Source organism: Haemaphysalis longicornis, unplaced genomic scaffold (assembly GCF_048455015.1).
Source record: "Haemaphysalis longicornis isolate Haplotype H1 unplaced genomic scaffold, Haemaphysalis longicornis Haplotype H1 scaffold_2, whole genome shotgun sequence".
In the NCBI taxonomy this organism is placed as follows: domain Eukaryota; kingdom Metazoa; phylum Arthropoda; class Arachnida; order Ixodida; family Ixodidae; genus Haemaphysalis; species Haemaphysalis longicornis.
The window spans coordinates 120,090,951-120,114,082 of NW_027526295.1; the positions used below are offsets into that span (position 1 = coordinate 120,090,951).

The window sequence follows — 23,132 nt, forward strand, 5'->3', positions numbered from 1 at the left end:
TTCAACACCATTTCACTAATTAAAACAAGGAGGTAATTTTACTTCCTCATAAAACCCTAGTACGGAGCTCACTGGATGCTCCACAGGGCCGTCTCGGCGAGTTTAACGAGTGTCCTTTCCACTCCGGCGCCAGAGCCGCCCAGCCTGTTTTTCTATGAAGTTGCAAATTATTGCTTTAAGTAATTGCAAGTCATGCTTCAACGCGCTGAGATTTAAAGTGTTGCCTCCAAAGGCTATATCGTTTTCCCGAGCCGTAATATTGGTCCTTGAACTTGATCACTATCACCAAAATAAGTCATTTGACCCCAAATACCCTACATGCGGACACGCAAGCTTCAGAATATCAGGCAGTTATAAAACAGCAGCGACACCTCGGCACCGAACGCACAATTACACTTGAACGACCATTATTGAGTTTCGCATTTTTTTACCTTGAACGGTTTCGGCCCTGGGGGTGTCAACTAACGCCATCACACGAAAGTTCCTATAGCGCATTGGGAATGAAACCAAAACTGTTAGTTTTCGGGGGATTATTCTAAATGATGCCCATTGCGACATACATCATCGCTGTGGCGTTTTAGCTAAGCTGAATGCTACAAAGAAGAAGAAGCTCCCCTGAAAACAACATTTTGGCTTTTAGTCTAAAATAACGGAGGTGCTAGTTTTATTCGAAAACCCGCCGCAGTGGCTCAGTGGCTAAGGCGTCTAGGCCTGGGGCGCTACGAGGATTCGTCCTTGCCAAAGCTGCGTGGAGCTCGGTCACAGAAAATGGCTGATCTATGTTTGCCAGACTTGTAGACAGGTGATCGTCGGACTTCTTGTTGCGCTGCTGAGCACGAGGACGCGGGTTCGATTCCCGTCCACGACGGCCGCTTTTCATATGGAAGCGAAAAGCAAAAACGCCCGCGTGTACGAGATTTCGGCGCATGTTAAAGATCCCCAGGTGGTCAAAATTAAACTGGAGCCCTCCACCACGGCGCGCCTCATCGCCTGCGTTGCGTTGGCGCAATAAACCCTACAACTAAGGAAGATTTATTCAAAAGCTTGTGAATCTACAAATACCGGCACTATGAAGCTCATTTTCTTGCTTGTAGACTCATGTGGTGATATGGCTTAGGAAAACACGCAAAACACATGCTGCTGGTCAGCATAAAGTTTTCAATTGCCAGATTTCCTAATCAATTACTTGGTTAATAGATCACTTAATAACAGCACAACAAGCCCTATTTTTGTTTATGGGCTACTGGCGCACTCAATTTTGAGAAAACGCACAGAAGACATTGTGTGGCTTGAAATAAAAAAGTCAGGGCTGAAAGGGTTAACATTATTTACGTAGTCAAAATTTCTTGTCATTTTAACAGTTTTTTTAACCATTCTGAATTATAACGCTGCGAGCAACACCAATTTAAGAGTTCGAACCTTCTTAATCAACCGGAATTGTCACTCCGTAAACCGGCAGGTTTAAAGTCAGACACTATCTAGAGATTATAAAGAGTGAGAAGTGAGCTCCGTTAACGACGCAACAATGAACCACTTCTCTTTATTATTTATTCGGTGTGTATGCTTTAAAAGCCGTTAATTTTTTTACGAACTGTTTATAGTTTGTTTTGGCCAACATTTGCCTCTGGAAGTGCGTTGGATTCGGGACCACCGCTGATGTCATCTCGAGACGCTGGTGGCAGGCCTAGAACGTCCGTTGGGCGGGGCTTGTGGCGGGCCTGTTCCGACAGCTCGTACAGGAGTCGCTTGATCTGAACGTTGATGGCGTCGCGTACGAGTGGTTCAAGCCGCCTCTTGACAGTAATCTCCACGAAGGTCTGAACCGCCTTCAGGAAGGCGCGGAAGGCTCTGGGCACCTGGCCAATTGGCCTCAATCGGAGTTCAAATCCCACGAGCTTCTTGATTCTGAAGTTTGTCACCTTGATGAGTGTCGGACTAACCCTGTGGGCACGAAAGAAAAACCGTAAAACAAATTGGTTAGAGAAGATTCAGGGTAGTCTTAACAAATCTATAACCGCAAAAGCAAAGTGGCGTAACTGATTCGCGGACCATCTAGCGTACATACGTACACACGAGAGGCAGACGGAACGTTTGACTGACCAACCAGCTGAGCCAGCGCGCTGCAAAAAACGCACAGTGCACACTAAACTACATTGGTTTCTTGCCTCATATGCGCAGTGAGACGGTTTTTTAAACTTAAAAAGGTAAGTTTAAAATCATTGATATTAAGTTTTCGCTTCAATTGGCAGTAATGAGGTATACAACACAGTTCATAGTTTTGGGAAACTTGTGGACAAAGTCAGTAAAAACGCCCAGTTTAAGTGCGCTTCCAAACTTTATGCCGCCATTACTTGAATTTCAGAGGCATAAAATAGGTTCTCGCGTGGAAGGGTTGGTAGTACAAACAAATGCGTCGATGTTTTTCTGAGCTTTGGGAACTAAAATATACCTGCACAAGACTTAAACACCTCTTTGCTGCTCTAAATACATTTCTCACGTTCGTAAAGTTGTTACATTTGGTATACTGCCTTACGATTACTAATTAAAAAAAATACTCAATAGACTGCTTATGGAAGCGTTCATCCCGCCTAAGGTGAACTAAGAGCCCATTGTCTAACCTGGCTCGTCCTCGAAACAGATCTCGTAATTTGTAGCAGTTGCACAAAAAACAAGGCTATACAAGTAGCGCCCTGCCCAAAGCTACGCTCACAAATCTACCGATATCTGCTAATAGTGTTTCAAGTACTCTTTATGCAACGGGTTATCGCCTGCAAGAATTTTCGGAACAGTTCAAGAACATTGCATTACGGTTATTGTCGCCTACAATAAAAAGGAAAAAGAGCGAACAGTTTTTTTCAGTCCGTTTCGCATTGGCCTTTTTTTCAGTATGTTTTAAGATGTCATGTGTTACTAGGCTGCTTTCAATGTTTGCATGAAGGTTATTCAAAGCGCCATCATTTGGCCGATTTAGGCCAAATGACCAAGCTGTATTAACTTTCTAATTTTCAGTAACGAAAACGGGAATGGGGTATAGAAGACAGCACATAAGTGGAGAAAGTAGGATTGCGCAGGCGTGCCTAAAGGTGTGTTCGAACTGGTGCTGTAAGTCTGGCGTGTGCTGGCGATGCTGGAAAAGCAGAGAAAACCTCTTGTCAAATTTCGGGAAAGTGGTTGAGAAAAAGAACTACGCATATTTGACCAAACATAGAGCATTTTCATTACTGGCTAGTTGTAGTCACGTTACGTTACACACGTACCCGGTTTCACAGAGAATGTCCAGGAAACTCTAATTACACCCTGAGAGTGCTAAAATGTTCCAAATATACGTTTTGAATGCAATAAAAAATAACTCACAAAGCGACCAACCCAGATAATGAGGACATACTTCAAAGGGCGGACAGAACGTAAACAGTGGTACATCAGTTTGCATGGTTAAATTTTCCGGTTTAAGAATACGCAATGAGTACGTGGCAAACAGCCTGCGCTTTCACCTCAAAAGTGAAGTTCAGGTGGTATCTGGGTGTTATCTTTTTTTACGAATTTCTTAATATTCTGTTGAATGTAACCGAGGAACACAGAGCATGGCAGGACGCGAATCGCTCCTGGTTCCTTCTAGAATCTCGTTACCGGCAACATTCCATAACACTATCCCACTGCCTGCATTTGTTCCGTTCATGCAAAACGCCAACTTTGTCAATATAAGTTGGATGTTTCTCCCTGAGCTTTGTTTTTTGACGCGTTTCAGGGTATTGCTGAGTGCAGGTGCGCGATATGTTAATCTTTGCACGAGTGAGTTAGTGTATGTGTTCTCGCTTACTTACTGTGCGATCTCAAGAACAGCCCGGACATTTCTCACGTAGGACTGCACCAGGATCTTGTGCTTCTCCCCCGTGTGGAATTTGATGGTGGCGCTGGAGTTGACGAAAACGTGGCTGATGCCCAAGTTGAGGCCCAGGCGCATACCGGTGTTATCCACGGTTACGAAGCAAGGCCCGGTGCGCCTCAAGTTGTGGAGGCCAAACATGACAGTGCCATATGTGAAGAGGGTACCGCGGTAGTTCTTGAGGAGGAATTTCTTCTGGAATGGAAGTTGCTGATTGGGTATCCTCATCGGGTCCATCCCGTTCACTTGGATGGTCTGCTGAATGAGAAGCATGAAGAGATCGCCGCCTGCCGGACTGACTCCGCCCACACCGCCCACGCCAGGGCCCCCAAGGCCGGGTGCGCGCCCAGGTGCACCTCCAACTCCGGGGCCAACTTCGTTACCAACTCCATCACCTGGTCCAACGCCTACTCCTTCACCAAGGCCTGGTCCGACGGGGCCAACGCCCCCGGGGCCAACGCCCCCGGGGCCAACGCCCCCGGGACCGCTGGGGCCGCCAGCCTCAGCCTGCGGCCCCAGATTTATTCCTTTCTGTGAAAGGCCATCCGCGTTCCCTGAAAAAGAGTTTTAACGTATTTGAGAGCGTGGCATATTTATTGCGATATGTGCACACTAAGGACCGCCATTCCTTACATAACTTTGGGTTGTATGTGGCACATAATCACAATAAAACATGTAAGAGGTGGGCTCTGGAACAGCTGCCCGGAGAGTCATTAGCAGTTATGAAGTCAGCTTCTTGCAATGCGCCAACAAGTAAGAGTTTCCGGTGAACTATTAAACGAGGCACGTACATTGCCCAATGCGCCATTGTGTTCGGCAAGCCCGCTTTTAAAACGGCATACACACAGCCCCCTGTTTATTATAGTTAGACTTACAAAGTCTTGATTAGCCACGCCACGAACACTTCTCTATAGCATGCAAATTTCTAGTGCCCCTGCACTTTCTATTTGCCAGTATAGCGTAAATATGGGCAATCACTTAGGAGCAAAGCGCGAGCAATTTGGATAGCCACGAAAACGCGTCATTCCGAGATTACTTAGCACCACACAATAAACAGCGTGCTTAACATTTCTTCACGCTTTCATACGCGCGTTCAAGTAGGTCTAGTAGGTCTAGAATTTGCAACCAATTTGAATGTAGGTCTAGAATTTGCAACCAGTTTTATTTGTGGGCGATATTCTTGTTAAGAAATTCGGTATAGCTGAATGCAAGGCAAAAGATTTATAGGGTTAAAAATCTACGTGTGACCAGCCTTGTACACGTGCTAGACACAACGTTAAGGGCACGCGCTTTTCAGGTGAACATGTGTGGCGCCATTTATCTGCAGTCTCCACAGCGAGTGGAGAACGGCAAAGGAAAGAGAATTCACAGAGGTGATGTGAGGCCGAGCTGTAAGCGGTGGCGCTGTCTTGGCGCCCCTGCTGCAGGCCTCTTACTCGGGAAGGGGCTCCCTTCACGGTCCTTCGCCGCTTCCCGCCTTCGACGCGGCCGTCACCAAGCCTCCGAACCCAAATAGAATTTGAACTGTGCAGCGCCGAGTAGGTGCAAAGAGGATGGTGAGCGAATAAATGCTGACACTGATGATTGAGGAAATGAGTAACAGGCAAGGAATGCTGCTGCAAAAGGGAGCAAAAGTGACTGCTAAAACGGTGAGAACGCGACTCTAGGTTGTAGCGGTGTGTGAGCGACCTACGAAATACGCCGTGCTGCACGATTTCAAACCCCAGATGGGCGTGTTGATTGGCCTGAGCCACAATTTCGCCGGGGGGAGGGATAAGATGCTCACGCACTCCTTAAGATCTATCAATTAAATTTTAAATTTTTAGTTTGAACGCAGTGACGCGTGGCACGTACGCCCAGCCAGCGGTGCTTACTCGCCGCACTGAGTATAAACCGCGAGGCCGAGCAATGGCTCAAAGCTGCATCCTGCTCCCAAGCTTTACGCGCGCAATGCTTACTGAAATAATCAGTGTTTTACTCCATTCGGAACTATAGTTCTTTGTCACACTCTTGGCGCTCGCGGTGTACACCATCGTTCCATGTCCGCTTTGTGCAGCAAAACACTCCCGCATATTACAAACGTGGCGCCTCCTCGTGCCGTGAGTATTGATTGATTGATTGAACTTGTTGACGCACTGAAACTATTTCCGTTTAAAAAAGCACAGTTTAGTAAACGTCGCAGCGTACAGGCTATTGTGTGGGTTACACTGGGCTAGGCTCAGTCTACGCGAAGAAGTTTCTTGTCGCCGACCTGACCAGTCCTTGCACACAGAAAATGGACATTTGCCTTGTGTTCAGCCGATGCCTTCATCTTGTCCTTCTTCCTTGTGCTTCATTCTTGGAATTTGCCACATCTATTCTCTAGATTTCGACTTCTTTAAAAGTTTTGTTCATGTTCAATATAATTTTAAACAACGTTACCTTTGAATAAATGCTGCTTTTTCTCTTCGTGAGCATACGGTAAAACAAGGTGGATAGATTTGATCAGGTAGCATCTCCTCAAAAATCCTCTAAAGCTCAACTGGCAAAAACAGTTTCGTTGTTACACAGCAAAGATGTAAACTGAATTCATCACCACATAGACGTCGTTCATTGATTAACGTTGCATTTACAAGACATGTGCACCTTCTTACTATTCCAAGCAATATCCGGAAAGTAATTCTTTTAATATGCAAAGCACGCGAGTATTGCTACAATACAAAAAGATTTTGCTCTGTGCGTGTATGTGGGTGCGGTTGGAGCTGCGATGAAGAATCATGATTGGGATATGCTGTACGTCCCTTTACTATGAAGCTTTGCTCTCAAGCAACAAGTGCAGCAAATTCAAGGCAGATGTATTTAACTCTTCCGAAGTTTAAACCCATATTACAAGAATGTCTCAAGCAGCGAAAGAGCATTAAATTTAGGAATTTTTAGTTCCTTGCAGTAGCGCGAGCCCCTGTAGAATACATAACTGCAAAATTACCAGTCAGTCCATGACATCACTCTTGTCCATGTGCTGACCGACTTCGTCCGTTAAATGAGCCCTTTCAAAGCCACAGCACCTTCTTAGGCAGATACGATCGCTTTATAATTTCAGAGCTCTAGTAGTTGCAAACACCATGCGACCAGGGCCGAATCAAAACGCGACCTGCACATTCTGCTCCCTTGAATGCGCCATTGCCGCATGCGAGTCGCAAGTTCTCCAGCATAGAAGCCAGGAATCAGTCCTTCTCTTGTTTTGAGCCTTCCTACTGGAACTTCTTTCTGTCTCAGGCATACAAAGTGCTTAAGCAGTAAGTTATTCCGAATGTGTGTCAGTTTTCCAGGGGTGATACAAATGGCAAAGATGAGAATTCCTTCAGGGGCGTGCAAAGCACAGACAACGCAAGCTGGTTGATCAGCAAGGATATCTGTTAAGGGCTTTGTGGGTCACATTGTGTGAGTTTTTTAAACTAGCAGGACGCAGAAGATTTCCCAGGGGAGATTTGGACAATACCGCGGTGTGTGTACATGCTGCTTCGTGTCTTGGCAGCCATGTGTGTGGCTTGAGACCTAATGAGAATAAGAAACCCGGTGGCAAACCTTGGCCGAAATCATACCGTGGGTGTGTGGTGCTTCGTGGGTGCGTAATATAATTCTAATATTGAATTCACACAAAACCAGAAATCATCCGAGGCCAAACGCTTGTGAAAACACCTGCGCGGGCTTGTCTTAATGGTGTTTTTGTGTCTTAACGTTAGATGGGCCGAACGTCGAATCTGACGACAAGCCAAGAAACGCGAGTCTTTGTTCGCCAAGCGACCGCTACGGTTAACGACGTTATACTGACAAGCTCACCGTTTCCCTAATATCTTTAACGCTAAGCCAAAAGATTTAGCAAGCTGTCACTGTTTTTCACTTCAAAATAAGGGTTCAACCTGCAACGCATGCGACCCTGAATTTCTATTAGTATATTGTGTTGGGGCTACAGCTTACGAATGCGTGTATTCGTACAATCGTACGAATGATCCCTTGATTCAGCTCTCGTCTGTGTCACGATTCACTTTCGCCCGCACCTCGGCTGCGTTGTTATAATGTAAAGTTGTGAAAACACAACGCCCTAAAAGCCATTTCACTGCGGGTACCAGTCAAGCATGTTAGACGTAACGTCGCTGCGCTGAGCTCGTTAGACGTTAGCCTCTGGGCTTTAGGCTTAAAGTAACAGCGTATGGCCTTACACAACCGCAGATGTTTGCTGTCGTTCGAGAATGTACCTATGTACGAGTGTGCACAAGACAGCAGCAGATTTAGTTATGTAAATATTTGATAACTCTTCTTTTATGCCCTTCACCACAGGACACATTGCAATAGCACAGGAATTTCAAACTACAGTTTCGACAATCGCCGAACAGGCACCGCAGAATTTGGGTGGGTTGCATATGAAAGTTTTAAGCAAGTCAGTCTTCGTTTGTAGAATACATAACGAAGTATTTTTGCGCTTGATATACTATAGCAGCAACTGCTCATTCAGCATGGAAAAAGTATCTAGGGCTTTCAATGCGCGCTTCCAGATCAATGCGATACATACTGTAGACATACTGTAGCAGAAGTACTGTATCTATTCTACAAAACAAACTTTTTTGGGGAGGTGGGCGTCTGTGTCAGCCTCTGAATTTTCAACCAGAAACCAGGAACAAATTTTCAACCAGAAATAAACGCCTGCTATTTGCATTTGGGTGGTAAGCCGCCGTTCAGGGATCGAATACATGAAGTTACAAAATGCTAAAAACTCACAGGCGATTTAAGAGAATTTTGTCTTGGAATAGATGCCTCCAGGAATAAAGCACGAACGCAAGGCTCGCTGCGCATCTTTTAAAATATAGAACAATCCCCAGCGTTGAGTGACTACACCCAGCGGTTTTTTTTAGTTGAAGGTTTCTTCGTTTCCAGAGTGAACTTGAACTGAATGCGCTAAATGTGCAAAATTAAAACTAATTTGGTTAAAGCTTGTTGTAATCGGAGTTACATGAAGCAGGCTAGTGATTTTGTTCACGACTGTCACTGTGTCCAAAGGATTGTTATAAAGTGCGTCCTTACCGTATGCGAAACAAACAGCTAGGATAATAAAGGCCCGCATTGTGCCGAACTGCCACGTCCTCCGCTCCAACGGTCTTGAGTCGTCGACGGAAAACGACGATGTGATAGATCCGAGTGCTGAAATGCACTGCCACGGAGCCCCTGTCGAGAGCAATATATAAAACACGCTGCTGACCGGAACACAGTTGGCCAGTACACAGTTGTGCTAAATTTGAAGTGACAGGCTATTGGCTGGTTCCGAAAGAAAGCCTTAGTTTTATTTTTGACGAACTGCAGCAGGCCTTCTGTGAATACTGAGAAACAACCCCCGCCCCCATTCCCGTGTGCATTGTCCTATAGTCTTTACCTGTCAAGGCATGCACGTCACTTCTGCGCACACTCAACTGTTTTCGAACATTGCGTCGCGCTCGAAGAATAGCCTGCTTTTGTAATACTTCATGTCGACAAAGAACAAGGCTAGTGCAAACTTCTCCGGGCGGTCGACGAGAATACTTTAGTGGACGAGAAAAGCCTCAAGTGTCCTTCAGATTCTTCAGCAAAAAACGAACTTGTAAAGGAAAGGCACCTGCATGTCCTGCTAAGCAGGTTCCAGGAGAACTCACGTTCGTATTTACACTTAAACGCGCGCCCACGTTTCCGGTACCTTTCCGTAAACAATTTCTGGTGGGCTCCATCACGAGTATTTCTGGGGGGCTCCATCACAAGTTCTTCAGAAGCTTTTTCCGCAGGCACAAACAGCCCTGTGCCTATAGCTTCCAGCTCGATGCCGACAAGTTCTGCGCAGTAGCTCTGTCGTTAGAAACTAACTAGTTGGACACGCAGTAGTTTTGTCGTTGTATATTTCACGAGGCCATATCCACGTTTCCAAAGCTATGCGGAAATACCAAATGCAATGAGTAGTCGATATATTATGAGAGGTCAATGGCTCCTGTGCATTAACTGGTGCAGCCCTGCGGTGTTGTTTATGCCTGCCTTACGGTTTTGCCTGCCCTGTTTGCGCCTGCCATGAAACCTAGATATGCCAGGTTCACAATTTTTGGCACGAATAAATGTTACAGTGGCCACAATTTATCCCACCACAATTCCTCCGTAGCTGAGGTAAGAAAGCTGGATACTTCTGGGACAGTGGCGGCGGTTTTTCGATCGAGGCAAAAAAAATTGTGGCAGCGCCTCAGCGGCTCTGGTCGTCTGCTGCCGCAGCCGGGCGCTGCAAGAGCGATGGCGCTGGGGTTAAGCGATAAGCAAATGAGTGCGGGCCACGCGCCGCCTGTGCGCACGCAGCCACGAACGCCACGAGCATGGAAATAAACAGGGCCCCAGTATTTGGGTGCACGGCATATCGTTCATACGTGTCTCGGATCATCTCTCCGTCGCATTCCACACAAATAATGATTTCTCCACATTTAGGCCGACACAAAATAGGCGCAGTGCTTTACTACAGTTGCCCTGAAAGTATAGATGTAGCTTCGGGTCCCAATCACCAAATATTAAAATATTGCGCTAAAAAGGCAAGAGTGGTGGGCCGAATTAACACCAAAAATGTCCAGCCGCCCCTGTTTGGAAGCCAATTGTCAAAATATGCTACACTGAAGAATTTATTGCGTGATATTTTCTTCTTTCTTTCTTTCTGTACGACGTCATCACTCATGATCCAAGTTTTTGAGCAGGAAGTATTATTTCGCTCCTCATGGCGGATGGCGGATATCGGTATGAGATGGTGACACGTTATGAAATCCCACGCCATTGTTCACATTAGGGGAGAGAAGTTGCGTTTGTTTTTCTCATTGAGGAACGAAATGGTCATTTATTACAACGAATAGGAGGCCCATGACCCCTATCATTACCTCGCGGAATGATTGATCATAACCTCTCATTCTTTTTGCTACTAACACGACACTTCGGCGTGTGAAGACACACAGAAAAATACGAAGCTTCCCTTATCTTTGCGGTATGAAGAAACGGAGGCAAACGGGAGCACGGAAAGGAAGAACACGCAACTGTTCCCTTGTCCGACTTGTAGCGAACCTTGCGTGTCCAGCAAGGTCGTTATAGAAGCGGCAACGTTTCTCCTATTTTATTGGACCTATAGATGTTGTGTTCTCTGCATTCCCCAACGCATTTGCTTAAACCATCGCAATACACATCTCTTAAAGGGACAGTGAAGTGAGTTTGTCAAGCCCCCGGTTTTGTTTGCACTGCGTAGACTGGCTTAAATTACCACACTTTGCATCGTTTATTCGGTTGATAAGTCGGTAATTGTTCTATAAAGCGGGAAAGAAGAAAAACACCTATGCACGGTCTGTGGCGGACGCACCAACTAAAGGCTGTGACTACAGGAGGCGGTACACCTTGGTTGGACGATGTCCGACGTTAGCCTTCAAACAAGTTTCGTTATCGGTTCTGTAAAACAACATGCTTAACATCTGACGGCATCATTGGATGGACATTTTCGATGTCTCAGTAATCGTCGTACCGCGCTTCTGCCATGTTGTCGGCTGTAAAGTGCCCACGATAAGCTCCCCAGGACAGCTTGGAATCGTAGCAATCACTAGCCGAGGCCTACGCAGTGGATGAACGCCGTCCGCGTCACCGCAGCCACTCAAATGCCATGCGTTTTACCCGCATATTCGGCGCTTGCCTCACTCATGCCTGTATCGTAAAAAGCGTGTTCGCACCAGGCCAAGGCTCTACTGGTTCTGGCCTGTGCCCACTGCCGGGAAGTAGTCGGTGTTTATGGCAACAGCACGCCAACGAGAACTCGCTATCGCGTCAGTGTCAGTCTGCGCGCGTTCTGTGAACTCGCTCGTGGAGCAGTGAACGTTACGGCCCAAAAATGGTGAACTCAGTTGAGAAAACATCGGCCGCAAACGAAAAAATCAACTTACAAAAAAAGCATGTACCCTCGGGGATTCGAACTTACGACTTGCAAAACAACAATCCTAGCGCTTCAGACCACTTGGTCAGGAGCCAGCGCTGCAGAGTTTGAATATATAAGCGGAAAAGCGTTCGCAGATGTGTGATCGTGCTGCTGACCGCTGTGCGCGTCCATCCAGCGCAAAAAACTGTTTCCTGGTCCCTAGTTTTGCGCTGTACGGTAAACGTTTCAGTTGATTTTATTTCCTTAGTAGCTATATTGGCTTCGCTGACTCTTCTCCCGTCTTCAAGTGGCCTTAGATTTTCCTACTAGCGTACCAGACAGCGAAGCGTCGCATGTGCACTTGCGGGTCGGAGCTTGATACAGCGTACAAACTAAAAAAGTAAAGAAAGGCAGATTCTTTCGTTCACACACGTGTTGTGGCTTCGTTTCAACTGAGCGAGCGAATTGCAATGACCCGTCGGCGGCCGGCGGACTAAACGCTGGGCCGAGCGATTCTGTCGGAAGGTCGGCGAGCCGTGCAGTAACGCAGCCAATTGCGAGCTCATCTCCTGACGTCACACGCAAACGCCACATAAAATGGGCGAGGGTGCAGAGAGAAGGACAGAATTTTCGAATTGATTTTTCTAATAAATAAATTCGCGTAAACGCGCTCAGACTGGTCAAAACATAGCCTATGGACTCCGGAGTACAATTTGCGCTAGTAATCCCGCAATGTTTACAAATCGCTTCAGTGTCCCCATAACATATATTTTTCGACTGGTATTTGGCGCTCTCGCAATGAAGTGAACTTCAAAAGAGAGAGAAAGAGAGAGCACTTTATTAAACAAGATCAGCTTTGCAAGCTGTCCGACTTTCTACGCCAGATTGGGGTGAAGGAGATACTTAAAGTCACAAAAGGAACTCTTACGTACACACTACTGTTCAAACACACTGCGCATCGCAGAATGAAGGGACGACCTATGTGCCATTTATATGTGCCTGAAGCAAAGTTTAATACCTGGTATAATCGCGGCAAACACTACACCTGTTAAATATGAACAAGAGGTGCCGTCCAACGCCCGGGTTGTTATGATTAGGTGGTAAGACGCCGGAGAAAGAAACAGGTGTTAACGGTCAACTGCACTCAAGTTCTACCTAGGCCCAATTTATTCTGAACCTAAAGAATGTACCATCAAACCAAATAGCAGCGTCGTGAGATGCGTTGTTCACCAGTTGGAATTGTTTAAAATAGCTAGGTCGAAGGCGACGCTGCCCCTGCCGGGGGATCGCGCAAGCAGCCATGAAACAGAAATGACCTTGCGGCCAGCAATCTGGCCGTAATGGCAGCGGTGATTTCAAGTTCTGCTTCAAAGTCGCCAATTTTGGGTGCTCGTTTCCGCCGTACACACGTGTAGTTATGTCGTATTTTGTACCTTGCAAACTACACTAAAGTAAGGTTTTTATTCGTCGAAATTATCAGAGCAGTTGGCCTTAAAACGCTCCATGACGTCGTCATAGACCTTTAAAGTCCTGAAAAAGCTGCCTTCTATCTATTGAGTCCCTGCTGACATCTTATAGAATCAAAATATTAAAAATGAAATTATTTATCGCACTTTTTGTAGTAAAAAATGTTGTTCAGGGCTCCAATTGAGCTGAGTGGGTTACCAGAGGGTAGTACATTTAAAGTAAACGAGGTTATATTTTCTCTTAATGGTCCCTGTTGAGTAGTGTTTTCTTTGTCGAAAACAGTACGGAAAACCGCAGGCGTGAACTTGCCTTTGGATATTAGCAAGTTCCCGCTCGACTGCGCGTAACTTAACGGGGCGGCTGGTGCCGCGCGCGCAGATCTCCAAGGAACGATGCGAACAGTGTGGGTTCACTTGAAGATCTGTTTTATTATACGTACAGGTATACACTACAGAAAGAGGGTAAGGGCACGAACAAGGAGGAGAGTCTCGGTGCCTCAAATGGCGATGGTTGGCGTCGGTTCGTCTGCAAGCGCGCACACACATAAACACACGTCGCTCGCTGGCGCCGCACCGTCCGTGGTCTGTGGCATGGTGTCGGATGCGCCGCATGCTGTAAACAGCGGCCGCTTTTTGTTCCGATCCTCGTCTTCGGTTACTTGATCCGGGGCCTCCAAAGTCCTCCCGAGCTCTTCCCCGTCAGCGACGTGTAAACTTTAGACACGCCTTCCGAGAACGGAGGAATTCTTAACATCCTCCCCCTCAATGAGCCTCTGCTCATTCTTATTACAGCTCCAGAGGGTAAAGCGCTTGAACTGGCCGCCGTAATTCTTTCTTGTTAGGAAGAACTATTCTGCAGGCCCGAGCCTTTCCGTCTCGTCCGGGAAACGTCTCGACCACCCTGCAAAGTTTCCACAGCTGCGAGGTGTTTTATCTTCGCCGAGCAAGACAATGTCTCCCTCCTTGACGCTCTTCTGCGGGAGCCCCGCTGCGAAGTGCGCCGAACGTAGCTCCAGCAGATATTCGCGTCTCCATCGTCTCCAGAACAAATCCATAAGGGCGCTGCGTCGCTGCGATTGCCTTGTGACTGTACTTTTCGTAGATGTCGTTACGATATTACCGCCGGGGGAGGGCAAACTTGTAAGCCTACGTCCGATGAGTAAGTGTGACGGGGTCAAAGGCGTGAGTTCTTCCGCCTGGGAGTGCACGTAGGTGAGCGGACGAGAATTGACAACCGCTTCCGCCTGAGTGAGAATGGTTACTATGCTGTCGTAGTCGAGTGCACTTCTTCCCAGAACCTTTCGGAGAACGTTCTTGACTGTACGTACCATTCTCTCCCAGAAACCACCCCACCATGCTGCTCTTTCCACTATGAATTTCCAAGTTATTCGATGGTCACTTAGGTATGCCTGAGTGTCGCTTCCCTTGATGGCGTGGAAGATTTTGTTCATGTCCGCTGAGGCTCGCTTGAACGTGAGAGCGTTGTCCGAGTACACAGTTTTCGGTATTCCTCTTCTCGCAATAAATCTCCTCAACGCCATAAGAAATGTCTCAGTAGTGAGGTCTCTTACCAGCTCTAGGTGTACCGCCCTGGTTGTAGCGCAAGTAAAGAGCGCTATATAAGACTTTCGCATGCTTCCTTGGTCCGTGTAAAATATGGGGCCCGCGAAGTCTACACCCGTAACCTCAAAGGGGTCCGCTTGAGTCACCCTGTCAGCTGGTAGTGGGGCCTGAGCTTCCGCGGCAGGTCGACAACTCTGTCTTTGACACGGCACGCAGCGTCTTATGGCTGATTTCACGGCTTGTCTTGCACGAATGATCCAGTAGTTCTCACGGAGGTGGGATAACGTATCTCGTACTCCTGTGTGTAGAAGCCGCTTGTGTTCCCCGCGAACGAGAAGGCCAGCGTAAGGGTGCCTCGCAGACAGAATGATCGGATGTATTGTTCTCTCTTGCTCTGTACTGTTTTGCAGCCGACCTCCAACCCGTAGCAGTCCCTCGTTGTCTAGGAACGGGTTCAAATCTTTTATCGGGGATTTTAGGTCGAGCGGCTTGGATGCACTGAGGGTCCGTACTTCATTTCCGAATGTTTCCATCTGTGAAATCCTCAGCCAGTACCTCTCCGCCTCGGTCATCTCTTCGGCTGACAGGCTCCCCATCCTTTTCTCCGAAGAGGTTCGGCAGTTGTAGAGGAAGCGCTTGATCCACGCTGTTGTCCGAAGCACTCTAGTGAGGGAGCTCTTTTCGCTAGGTTTATCAGAACAGCTGGTTCGCCGTCTGTTATGGTGTTTAGCACCGGTGTTCTGATTTCTTCTTGCCAGAGTTGGGGATCAGCAAGGCAGGGTTCGAAGGCGGGGTACGTTTTGCTTTTGTTGAGCCACTCTGGCCCTTCCCACCATTGTTTAGCATTCACCAAAACTGATGGTAAGATACCCCTGGTTAATATGTCTGCGGGGTTTTCCTTTCCGGGACAGTGCTTCCACACTGCGGGATTGGTCAGTTGTTGTATCTCTTGGACTCGGTTTGAAACAAAAGGCTTCCAGTTGGAGGCGGAACTTTTGATCCAGCTTAAGGCTATCGTTGAGTCTGTCCAGCAGTGAACTGTCATGCCTTCAATTCCCAACTGTTTCGTCAGGTTTTTTGCCAGCCGTGCGCCGATAACGGCTCCCATCAATTCCAGTCGCGGTAGTGACAGTCGCTTGAGAGGAGCCACTCTCGCTTTAGCCATCAACAATGTCACCGTGGTGCATCCATTTTCTGTCCTTGCTTTAACATAAGCAACAGCGCCGTATGCCTTTGGGCTGGCATCACAGAACACATGGAGCTCCACTTCTGTGCACGCGTGGCTGAGGTCACGAGCGAGCAGCCTAGGTGTTGCGATCTGCCTCAGCATAGGCAGCTGGTGGCACCACTTGTCCCACGTCTCAGCCATATCGGGCGGGAGACTTTCGTCCCAGTCTGTCCCTCGTTCCCACAGGCTCTGAAACATTACTTTCGTAGTAGTCGAAATTGGCGCGAGGAAGCCAAAGGGGTCAAACACGCGTGCAGATGCCTGCAGAAGAAATCGCTTCGTGTCTTGTCGCTTGCTCAAAAAGTCAATCAGCGTGTTCATCTCAAACACAAAATCGTCACTTTCTGGCCTCCACTCGACTCCAAGAATTTTTGTCATCGTCACGTCGGAAAATCCGCTTTGGGTTCGATCTGTTTCCGACAATGCCTCTTCGAGCTTGAATTCGTTCGATTTCCATTTACGGAGGTTCATGCCAGCTAGCTGCATGATTTCCTGTAATTCTCGACAAATCTTTTCCGCCTCCTCCAGGTTGTCAGCTCCCGTTACAAGATCGTCCACGTACAAGTGGTCAGGTAGCATCTCTGATGTTGCAGGAAACAAGTTATGCACAGAGTCGAGATGGTGCTTTAAGGTAGCTGCGAGCAGAAATGGACTAGAGGTAACTCCAAAGGGCACTCTTGTCATTCGATACTCCTTGATCGGAGGAAGAACTTCTCCCCGTCTGGGAACGCTTTCGTACCAAAGGAAGCGTAGTGCATCGCGATCCATTTCCGCAAGCCCAACCTGGAGAAAGGCCTTCTCAATGTCAGCCATGATGGCCACATTGTTCATCCTGAACCTAATGAGGATATCCGACAGGTTCGGATTTAGGTTCGGCCCAGCAGATAGTACCTCATTCAAAGACCGCTGACCTGGTGCGCTTGACGAAGCATCAAAAACTACTCTTAATTTCGTAGTTTCACTGCTCGGGCGCGTTACGCCGCGATGCGGCATGTAATAAACAGGCCCCCTCGGGGACTCACCCGCTTCGGGAACTTCCTCAGCGTGTCCGGTAAGGAGGTAGTCCCGCATTGCCCTGTCGTAGGCCTCAGCCGTGCCTTCACTGCGCAAAAGCTTTGTAGTCAGAGAGGGTAGCCTCGCAAGAGCCGTCGTCTTGTTATCTGCAAGCTCGTGTATGTTTTCTTGCCAGGGAAGGGCAACGCAGTAGCGACCGTCCTTGTAAGCGACGTTTTCTTTGAAGTCCTGTAGCACTTGCTTCTCGGTGTGGGTGTTATCTGGCTTGTCCGTAATGCCTATGTGCTCCAGCTCCCAGAATGATTTTAGCTGCTTGGAAAGATTGTCGTCATCCAGGTCGGCGCTTACTGTTACGCGCAAGACCCCGGTGCTGACGTGATAGGCGACAGCGGATGACGAAGTTGACGCACTTCCCTGCAACGTCCATCCGAAAACCGTCTCCACGGCGACGAGCCCGCTTTGTAGGCGCTTGATGTTACCGGTGGCCACCTCCCAGTAATAATCGGCTCCTAGGAGGAGTCCTACTTCGTCGAGACGAAACCCATCGACCGAGCAGTCGGCGACCTCCATTCCTTGTTCATTAAGGTATGCCACGGTGGTCATCTCAGGAGCTGGTATCACGTCGCAGCAAATATGAGGGACCTCCAACGCTTCCACTCGGACTTCGTTTCCGCTGTGTTGGTTGCGCAGCCACAGCTCGACGCGGCGGCATTTTCTTTGCTCAGTGGGCCTTTCGTTGCCAAAGGTCATAATTGTCAGTTTTTCCTCTCCCAGGACACGGAGTTTTAGCCGTCGCGATAGTTCTTGTTTCACAAATGTGCGCTGACTTCCGCCGTCGAGAAGGAGCCTCACTTTGGATCGCTCGTGAGGTCCCTCTGCCCAAACTTGAGCAGTTTGCAGCATAATGCGGACAGCGCCAACCGTCGCTGCTGCGTGAAGTGACGACTCTGCGGTAGGCGCTGGCGGGGCCGCAACCTGGCTCGATGGTTCCTGGGCGGGTCTGTTGTTGAGGCCGCAAAGAGCAGTGGCGTGTCGAGCTGAGCACTTCCACAAGTGAGCCATTTTGCCGTACGACATTCAGCTGCTCGATGGTTTCGTTTGGTGCATTTGAAGCAACGTCTCTCTTGTTTCAGTATGTTGCTCTTTTGTTCGAGAGAAACACCCGCCTGGCAGTCGGCTGTCAGGTGATCACGTGCTTTGCAAAAGGCGCATGCATTTTCCTTCTTATCCGCGAACGCTGACAGGACTGACGACGATGCCTGCTTTTGGTCGTTTCCCATGCGGTTCTGTTTGTTTCGTGGCGAATGAGACTCTTGAAACCGACAAGTACCGTACTCTGCTCTGTCTCTGCTCTCGATTTCATTTCGCAGGAAGTCTAGAAAACTCAGTAGCTCATCCTCGGTTTTATCACTGCGAGCTGTCTTCCTGCGACAGTACTCCAAGAGAAGCTCCTTTGGAATGCTCTTTCGGAGGACCGTGAGCAGCAGCACTCCGTATCCGCTCGGCGGCACGCCCAACGCCTCCAAACTTCGGACACCAGCCTGAATTTCATCGTACAGCATCCTCAGCCTCCCTGTTTCCTCGACGTTCAGCATTGGTCGAATCGGCAGCAACCGCGACATATGATCCTCGATGATCACTTCATCTTTGCCGAACCTCTCCAAAAGGGTTTTGACCGCGATCTCGTAGTTTCTGTCTGTCAACGTAAGGCCTTCGATTGCAGCGGCAGCTCGTCCTGTCAGATAGCTTGAGAGATACTTAAATTTGTCAATGGCTGGAAGCGCTGAATTCTTGTGGATTGTCGACTCGAATTCGTTCCAGAATTTCGGCCATGAGCGAACGTCTCCGTTGAATTTTGCAATTTCGAGCTTCGGAAGTCCGGTGGTTGCCTCCTGTGATTGAAACGACGCCGTACTTGACGCGGGAGCCGAGGACTGTGTGTTGCTCGTTGAACTGGTGTTAACTTGCGATGAAACCGCCGGGGCAATGTCGCTAGCTGTTCCCATTTTGATAGCTCTTTTGAGGATTGTTTTCATCGAGCTTAATTTTGTGCTGTACGCACTACAGCTGACCAATTCTTCATCAAGCTGGTCGATGTCTATCTTCTTTTCGACGTTCTCGTTAGCTACTCTAAACTCTTCAGATTGTTGGATAAGCAAGTCAAACAATTCTTCCAGCTCACCGATCGCTGCTGGTGACGCTTGCAGTAGCTCGTTGGCGGTTGCAATGGTCTTGTCGATGCTGTTGCGAATTGCTGCTTGCTTTCTCTGGAGTCGATCCATGATGCTCTCGGTGTCGCGTGGTCGACTTCTCCCGGGTTTCGGCACCACATTGTTGAGTAGTGTTTTCTTTGTCGAAAACAGTACGGAAAACCGCAGGCGTGAACTTGCCTTTGGATATTAGCAAGTTCCCGCTTGACTGCGCGTAACTTAACGGGGCGGCTGGTGCCGCGCCCGCAGGAGATCTCCAAGGAACGATGCGAACAGTGTGGGTTCTCATGAAGATCTGTTTTATTATACGCACAGGTATACACTACAGAAAGAGGGTAAGGGCACGAACAAGGAGGAGAGTCTCGGTGCCTCAAATGGCGATGGTTGGCGTCGGTTCGTCTGCAAGCGCGCACACACATAAACACACGTCGCTCGCTGGCGCCGCACCGTCCGTGGTCTGTGGCATGGTGTCGGATGCGCCGCATGGTGTAAACAGTGGCCGCTTTTCGTTCCGATCCTCGTCTTCGGTTACTTGATCCGGGGCCTCCAAAGTCCTCCCGAGCTCTTCCCCGTCAGCGACGTGTAAACTTTAGACACGCCTTCCGAGAACGGAGGAATTCTTAACAGTCTCTTCAGGCACCCAGGGCAGCCTGCCGTCACTATGGCAGCAGTACGCAGAATGTCAGTAAGTGGTGAAGAACACCGGCACGGTGCAGTAGAAATCGTTGTGGGCAGTTCATCGGCCCCAATGCTCGCGAAACTCACGGAGCAAAGTGGGCTGAGAAAAGGCTGCGACTGTTCGAACGTAAGCTGACGGTTGGTAAATGGCATTATGGGTAATGTGGTGGCAGAAAAGAAGTTCCCTCATGCTTGGAAAATACATTTTTGCGTATCCGCCAAACCAAAATAAGTGCAACGTCGTCTTCGTAAGTACATACAACGGCAAACGGGAGCACCAAAAATGGAGGGCGTAACCAGTCCTCTAGCTGGTTCTGCCTGCGCTAAGGGGTGGTCGGCTGTGCAACGGCTCGTCCCAAGCCAAGCTTCACCTATTGCGACCTCAATAATAGCTGCCACAAAAAAGCTCGACTGTCACGCAATTAGGCATCGAACCATTCACTCATAGACCCAGGATCCCCGTGCGCGCTATTCGGTTACGCTAAGCTGGCCGTGTTCGATGACTATCGTGGGTTAAGACATGGGTACTATCACCGCACTCAAAGAAGCCGAAGGTTGGCCGATGGAAGTTCCGTTCCGGCTCGCTTCCTTGATCACAATTCTGTGCGCACATAGCGCGTTCCTCTAGGTCGCAGAAATCGCTCTTCGAGGGGTTACGGAGCGTACCAGTGACACGCCAGGAACAAAAAAAAACGTGCCATAATGCCTACACCTAATTCCAGGCTGACTTAATTGAATATAAATATCGACTTCACGGGAAAAGCGATATCCCTCCGTGAAGCAACAAATAGTGCACGCATTCAGTGTTTTCGGTATGGCCTGGAAAACAATGGGAAGGTGAGTGATGGCCCACAAGTGCTGCCTTCGTGTTGTGAGGACTAAGCACGCTAGTATGGTTCGATCCGAGTGTGTATGCAGTTGTGGGGTGGCTCATGGTTGCAATCAAATGCGTTTTGGAAAAAACTTTCCGTGTGCTGTCCTCGTTCCTACTAGCAGTCAAGAAGTTGACATAACCGTATTGATAGCCTCCAAAAGGTTGGAAAAGCTGGCTTCGTGTTGTTAGTACAGGTAACCGCAGGTTTGAAAATGTGGTTTAGCGCCAAGCCGGCAGCACTGCCGCCAACAAGGGCCCAGCTGCCTCAGCTTCATTGCGAGCAGTGTGAACTGACTAATGTGTTCCGGAGCCGTGCCTGTTTTTTTTTTTGCTCGCCTACCGCTAAAGAACGGTATCAGATTCCGCAAAGCAAAATTCAGATTCAGGACACAAGCCGAGTTAGCTCTCAGGAAAGGGGAACGTTTGCTTACAGAAGCTGATTTGTGACCACTAAATCTGCTGCAGTTGAAGCTGAATGTAACGAAGCTGACAAAAAATCGCGATTTTTAGTTACATGCAGGTTTTTGTTAAATAAACGTTTTGAATTAAGGCTTGCGTGAATGAAGAAGAAATGAAGCCAGAATTCTAGTCATCAGGGATGGTGAACTCACCCTTCAAGGATTTATTTCCCAGTTAACAACTGCGGGATAGGAACCTGCACCTTTCCGAGGAGCTTAGGCACTACAGGGCACACCAAAGACGCAAGGTCCCTTACCCCCTATTCACAAGCGTAAATTCAGCGTCAATTTTGACACTTTTCTGCGACTCAACCCGTTTCAAAGACCAGACTTATGAAAGGACGCCTTTCCACAACTTCTCGCTCTTTTCTCCACTCAGAATTGTTGACAGGGTAGTAGTTACCATATTGTACTGGGCGGCGACGTTCTTCATTATTTCAGGCGGAGACGCAATTTAAAAGACAGAACATTTCGTTTTGTGGCAGCGCAACCCATCATCGGCAAACCGACAGCACAGATAGCAGTGGAGACACGTGACTACACGCCGACAAGCAGGCCTAGGGCCTTACCGAAACCGCACTCCCACTGTAAACGCATAGTGCGGGCGATGTTCTCGAAATTAGTGCATTTCTACAGCCAACTTTTCAGAAAAAGTGCAAAAAACAATTGCTTATCAGCGTAGCGAATTGGTTACATCAATGTTAGCCATCACGACGCCTTTGTTACGTAGAGGTCGAGAACACATTTGTTACAATAAATTTGGCAATGGGAAATTGAGAAACTTTCTTGGATCCAGGAATTTGTTACCTAGAGGTTCGTTACATCCTGGTTTCCCTGTATATCAGAGGGAGCCGCGACGTGGCGTTATCCTCTCTTACCTCGCCGAGCAGTCCGAAACGGCATAAACCCCACTACCACTTTTTCGTGCGGGATTGTAGCCTTGCGCCCGGGCCGTAAAGAAGTGAAAAGTTACTTGTGGTTGCGGGACGTGTTTTTACTGCACCACTACAGTGGGCATCAACGGTCGAAGCGATGGTATCTTTGAGCGACCGCTCAGATACAGAACATCATTTCTGTTAACTCAGGCCCGAACTTTGTGTTTTTGTGCGGTTCAACGCTCGCGCTTGTAGGAGGCGGCATCGTGTTTTCTTGGAAATACTACAGTCAATTCAACTATTGTTGTGCTACTTAGTGAGGCAGTTTCGTCATTAGATACCCCAGCAAAACCGTGTTGAGTGAGTTTGCATGGACGCTTGCAAGGGACGGTGCAGAGCACGAGAATCATCGGATGAATCAGAGATATACGGCACTTAGTGTAACTAGAGCCTTCTCCTACTAATAGAAAATAAGTATTTTATTTACAGAGCGAAAGTAAAACACACGCTGATACCTGCCGCGGGGGCTCAGTGGCTAAGGCGTTGTGCTGCTGAGCACAAGAACACCACGGGTTGAATTCCCTGCCACGGCGGCCGCTTTTTTGATGGAGGCGAAAAGCAAGAACCCCCATGCGGACGATATTTGTGGGCACGTTAAAGATACCCAGGTGGTCAAAAGTAATCCGGAGCCCTCCACTACGTCGCGCCTCTATCGCCTGTGTTGCGTTGGCGCGTTACAGCCTACAATCCACCAATCAATAAAAAACAACCTGAGCGTATTACAACGCCCAACGCAAAATTACCTGTTCCTTTTGACGCTACAACAAAAATTCTTTCCTGTAAAGGACATTTGGGTAACGGTGAATGTGCGCGTGCTATCTGTTTCACAATAATGTTAATATTTTCATTTTCACTCGCTGCATATCTGAAAACGGAATTATATAAAAGAAAGACAAAGCCACACGCAT

The 23,132-nt window shown here is 48.2% G+C and overlaps 1 protein-coding gene across 2 annotated transcripts in view; it reads right to left on the reverse strand.

Annotated features, from left to right (window-relative positions):
- Positions 1 to 1,526: 1,526 nt before the first annotated feature.
- The window catches only part of LOC144169166 (uncharacterized), a 577,944-nt gene continuing 556,338 nt past the window's right edge, over positions 1,527 to 23,132 (reverse strand). Inside the window, exons 1-3 of one of the 2 annotated variants that reach the window (XM_077698192.1) lie at positions 8,942 to 9,098; positions 3,822 to 4,437; positions 1,527 to 1,941 (exon numbers count right to left, since the gene is read on the reverse strand). In XM_077698192.1, coding sequence (XP_077554318.1) covers positions 1,596 to 1,941; positions 3,822 to 4,437; positions 8,942 to 8,981 — 1,002 coding nt within the window. In that variant the 5' untranslated portion in view covers positions 8,982 to 9,098 and the 3' untranslated portion in view covers positions 1,527 to 1,595. Of the gene's footprint in view, positions 1,942 to 3,821; positions 4,438 to 8,941; positions 9,099 to 23,132 lie in introns of those variants that run through there. The other variant, XM_077698191.1, reaches the window with a different exon arrangement.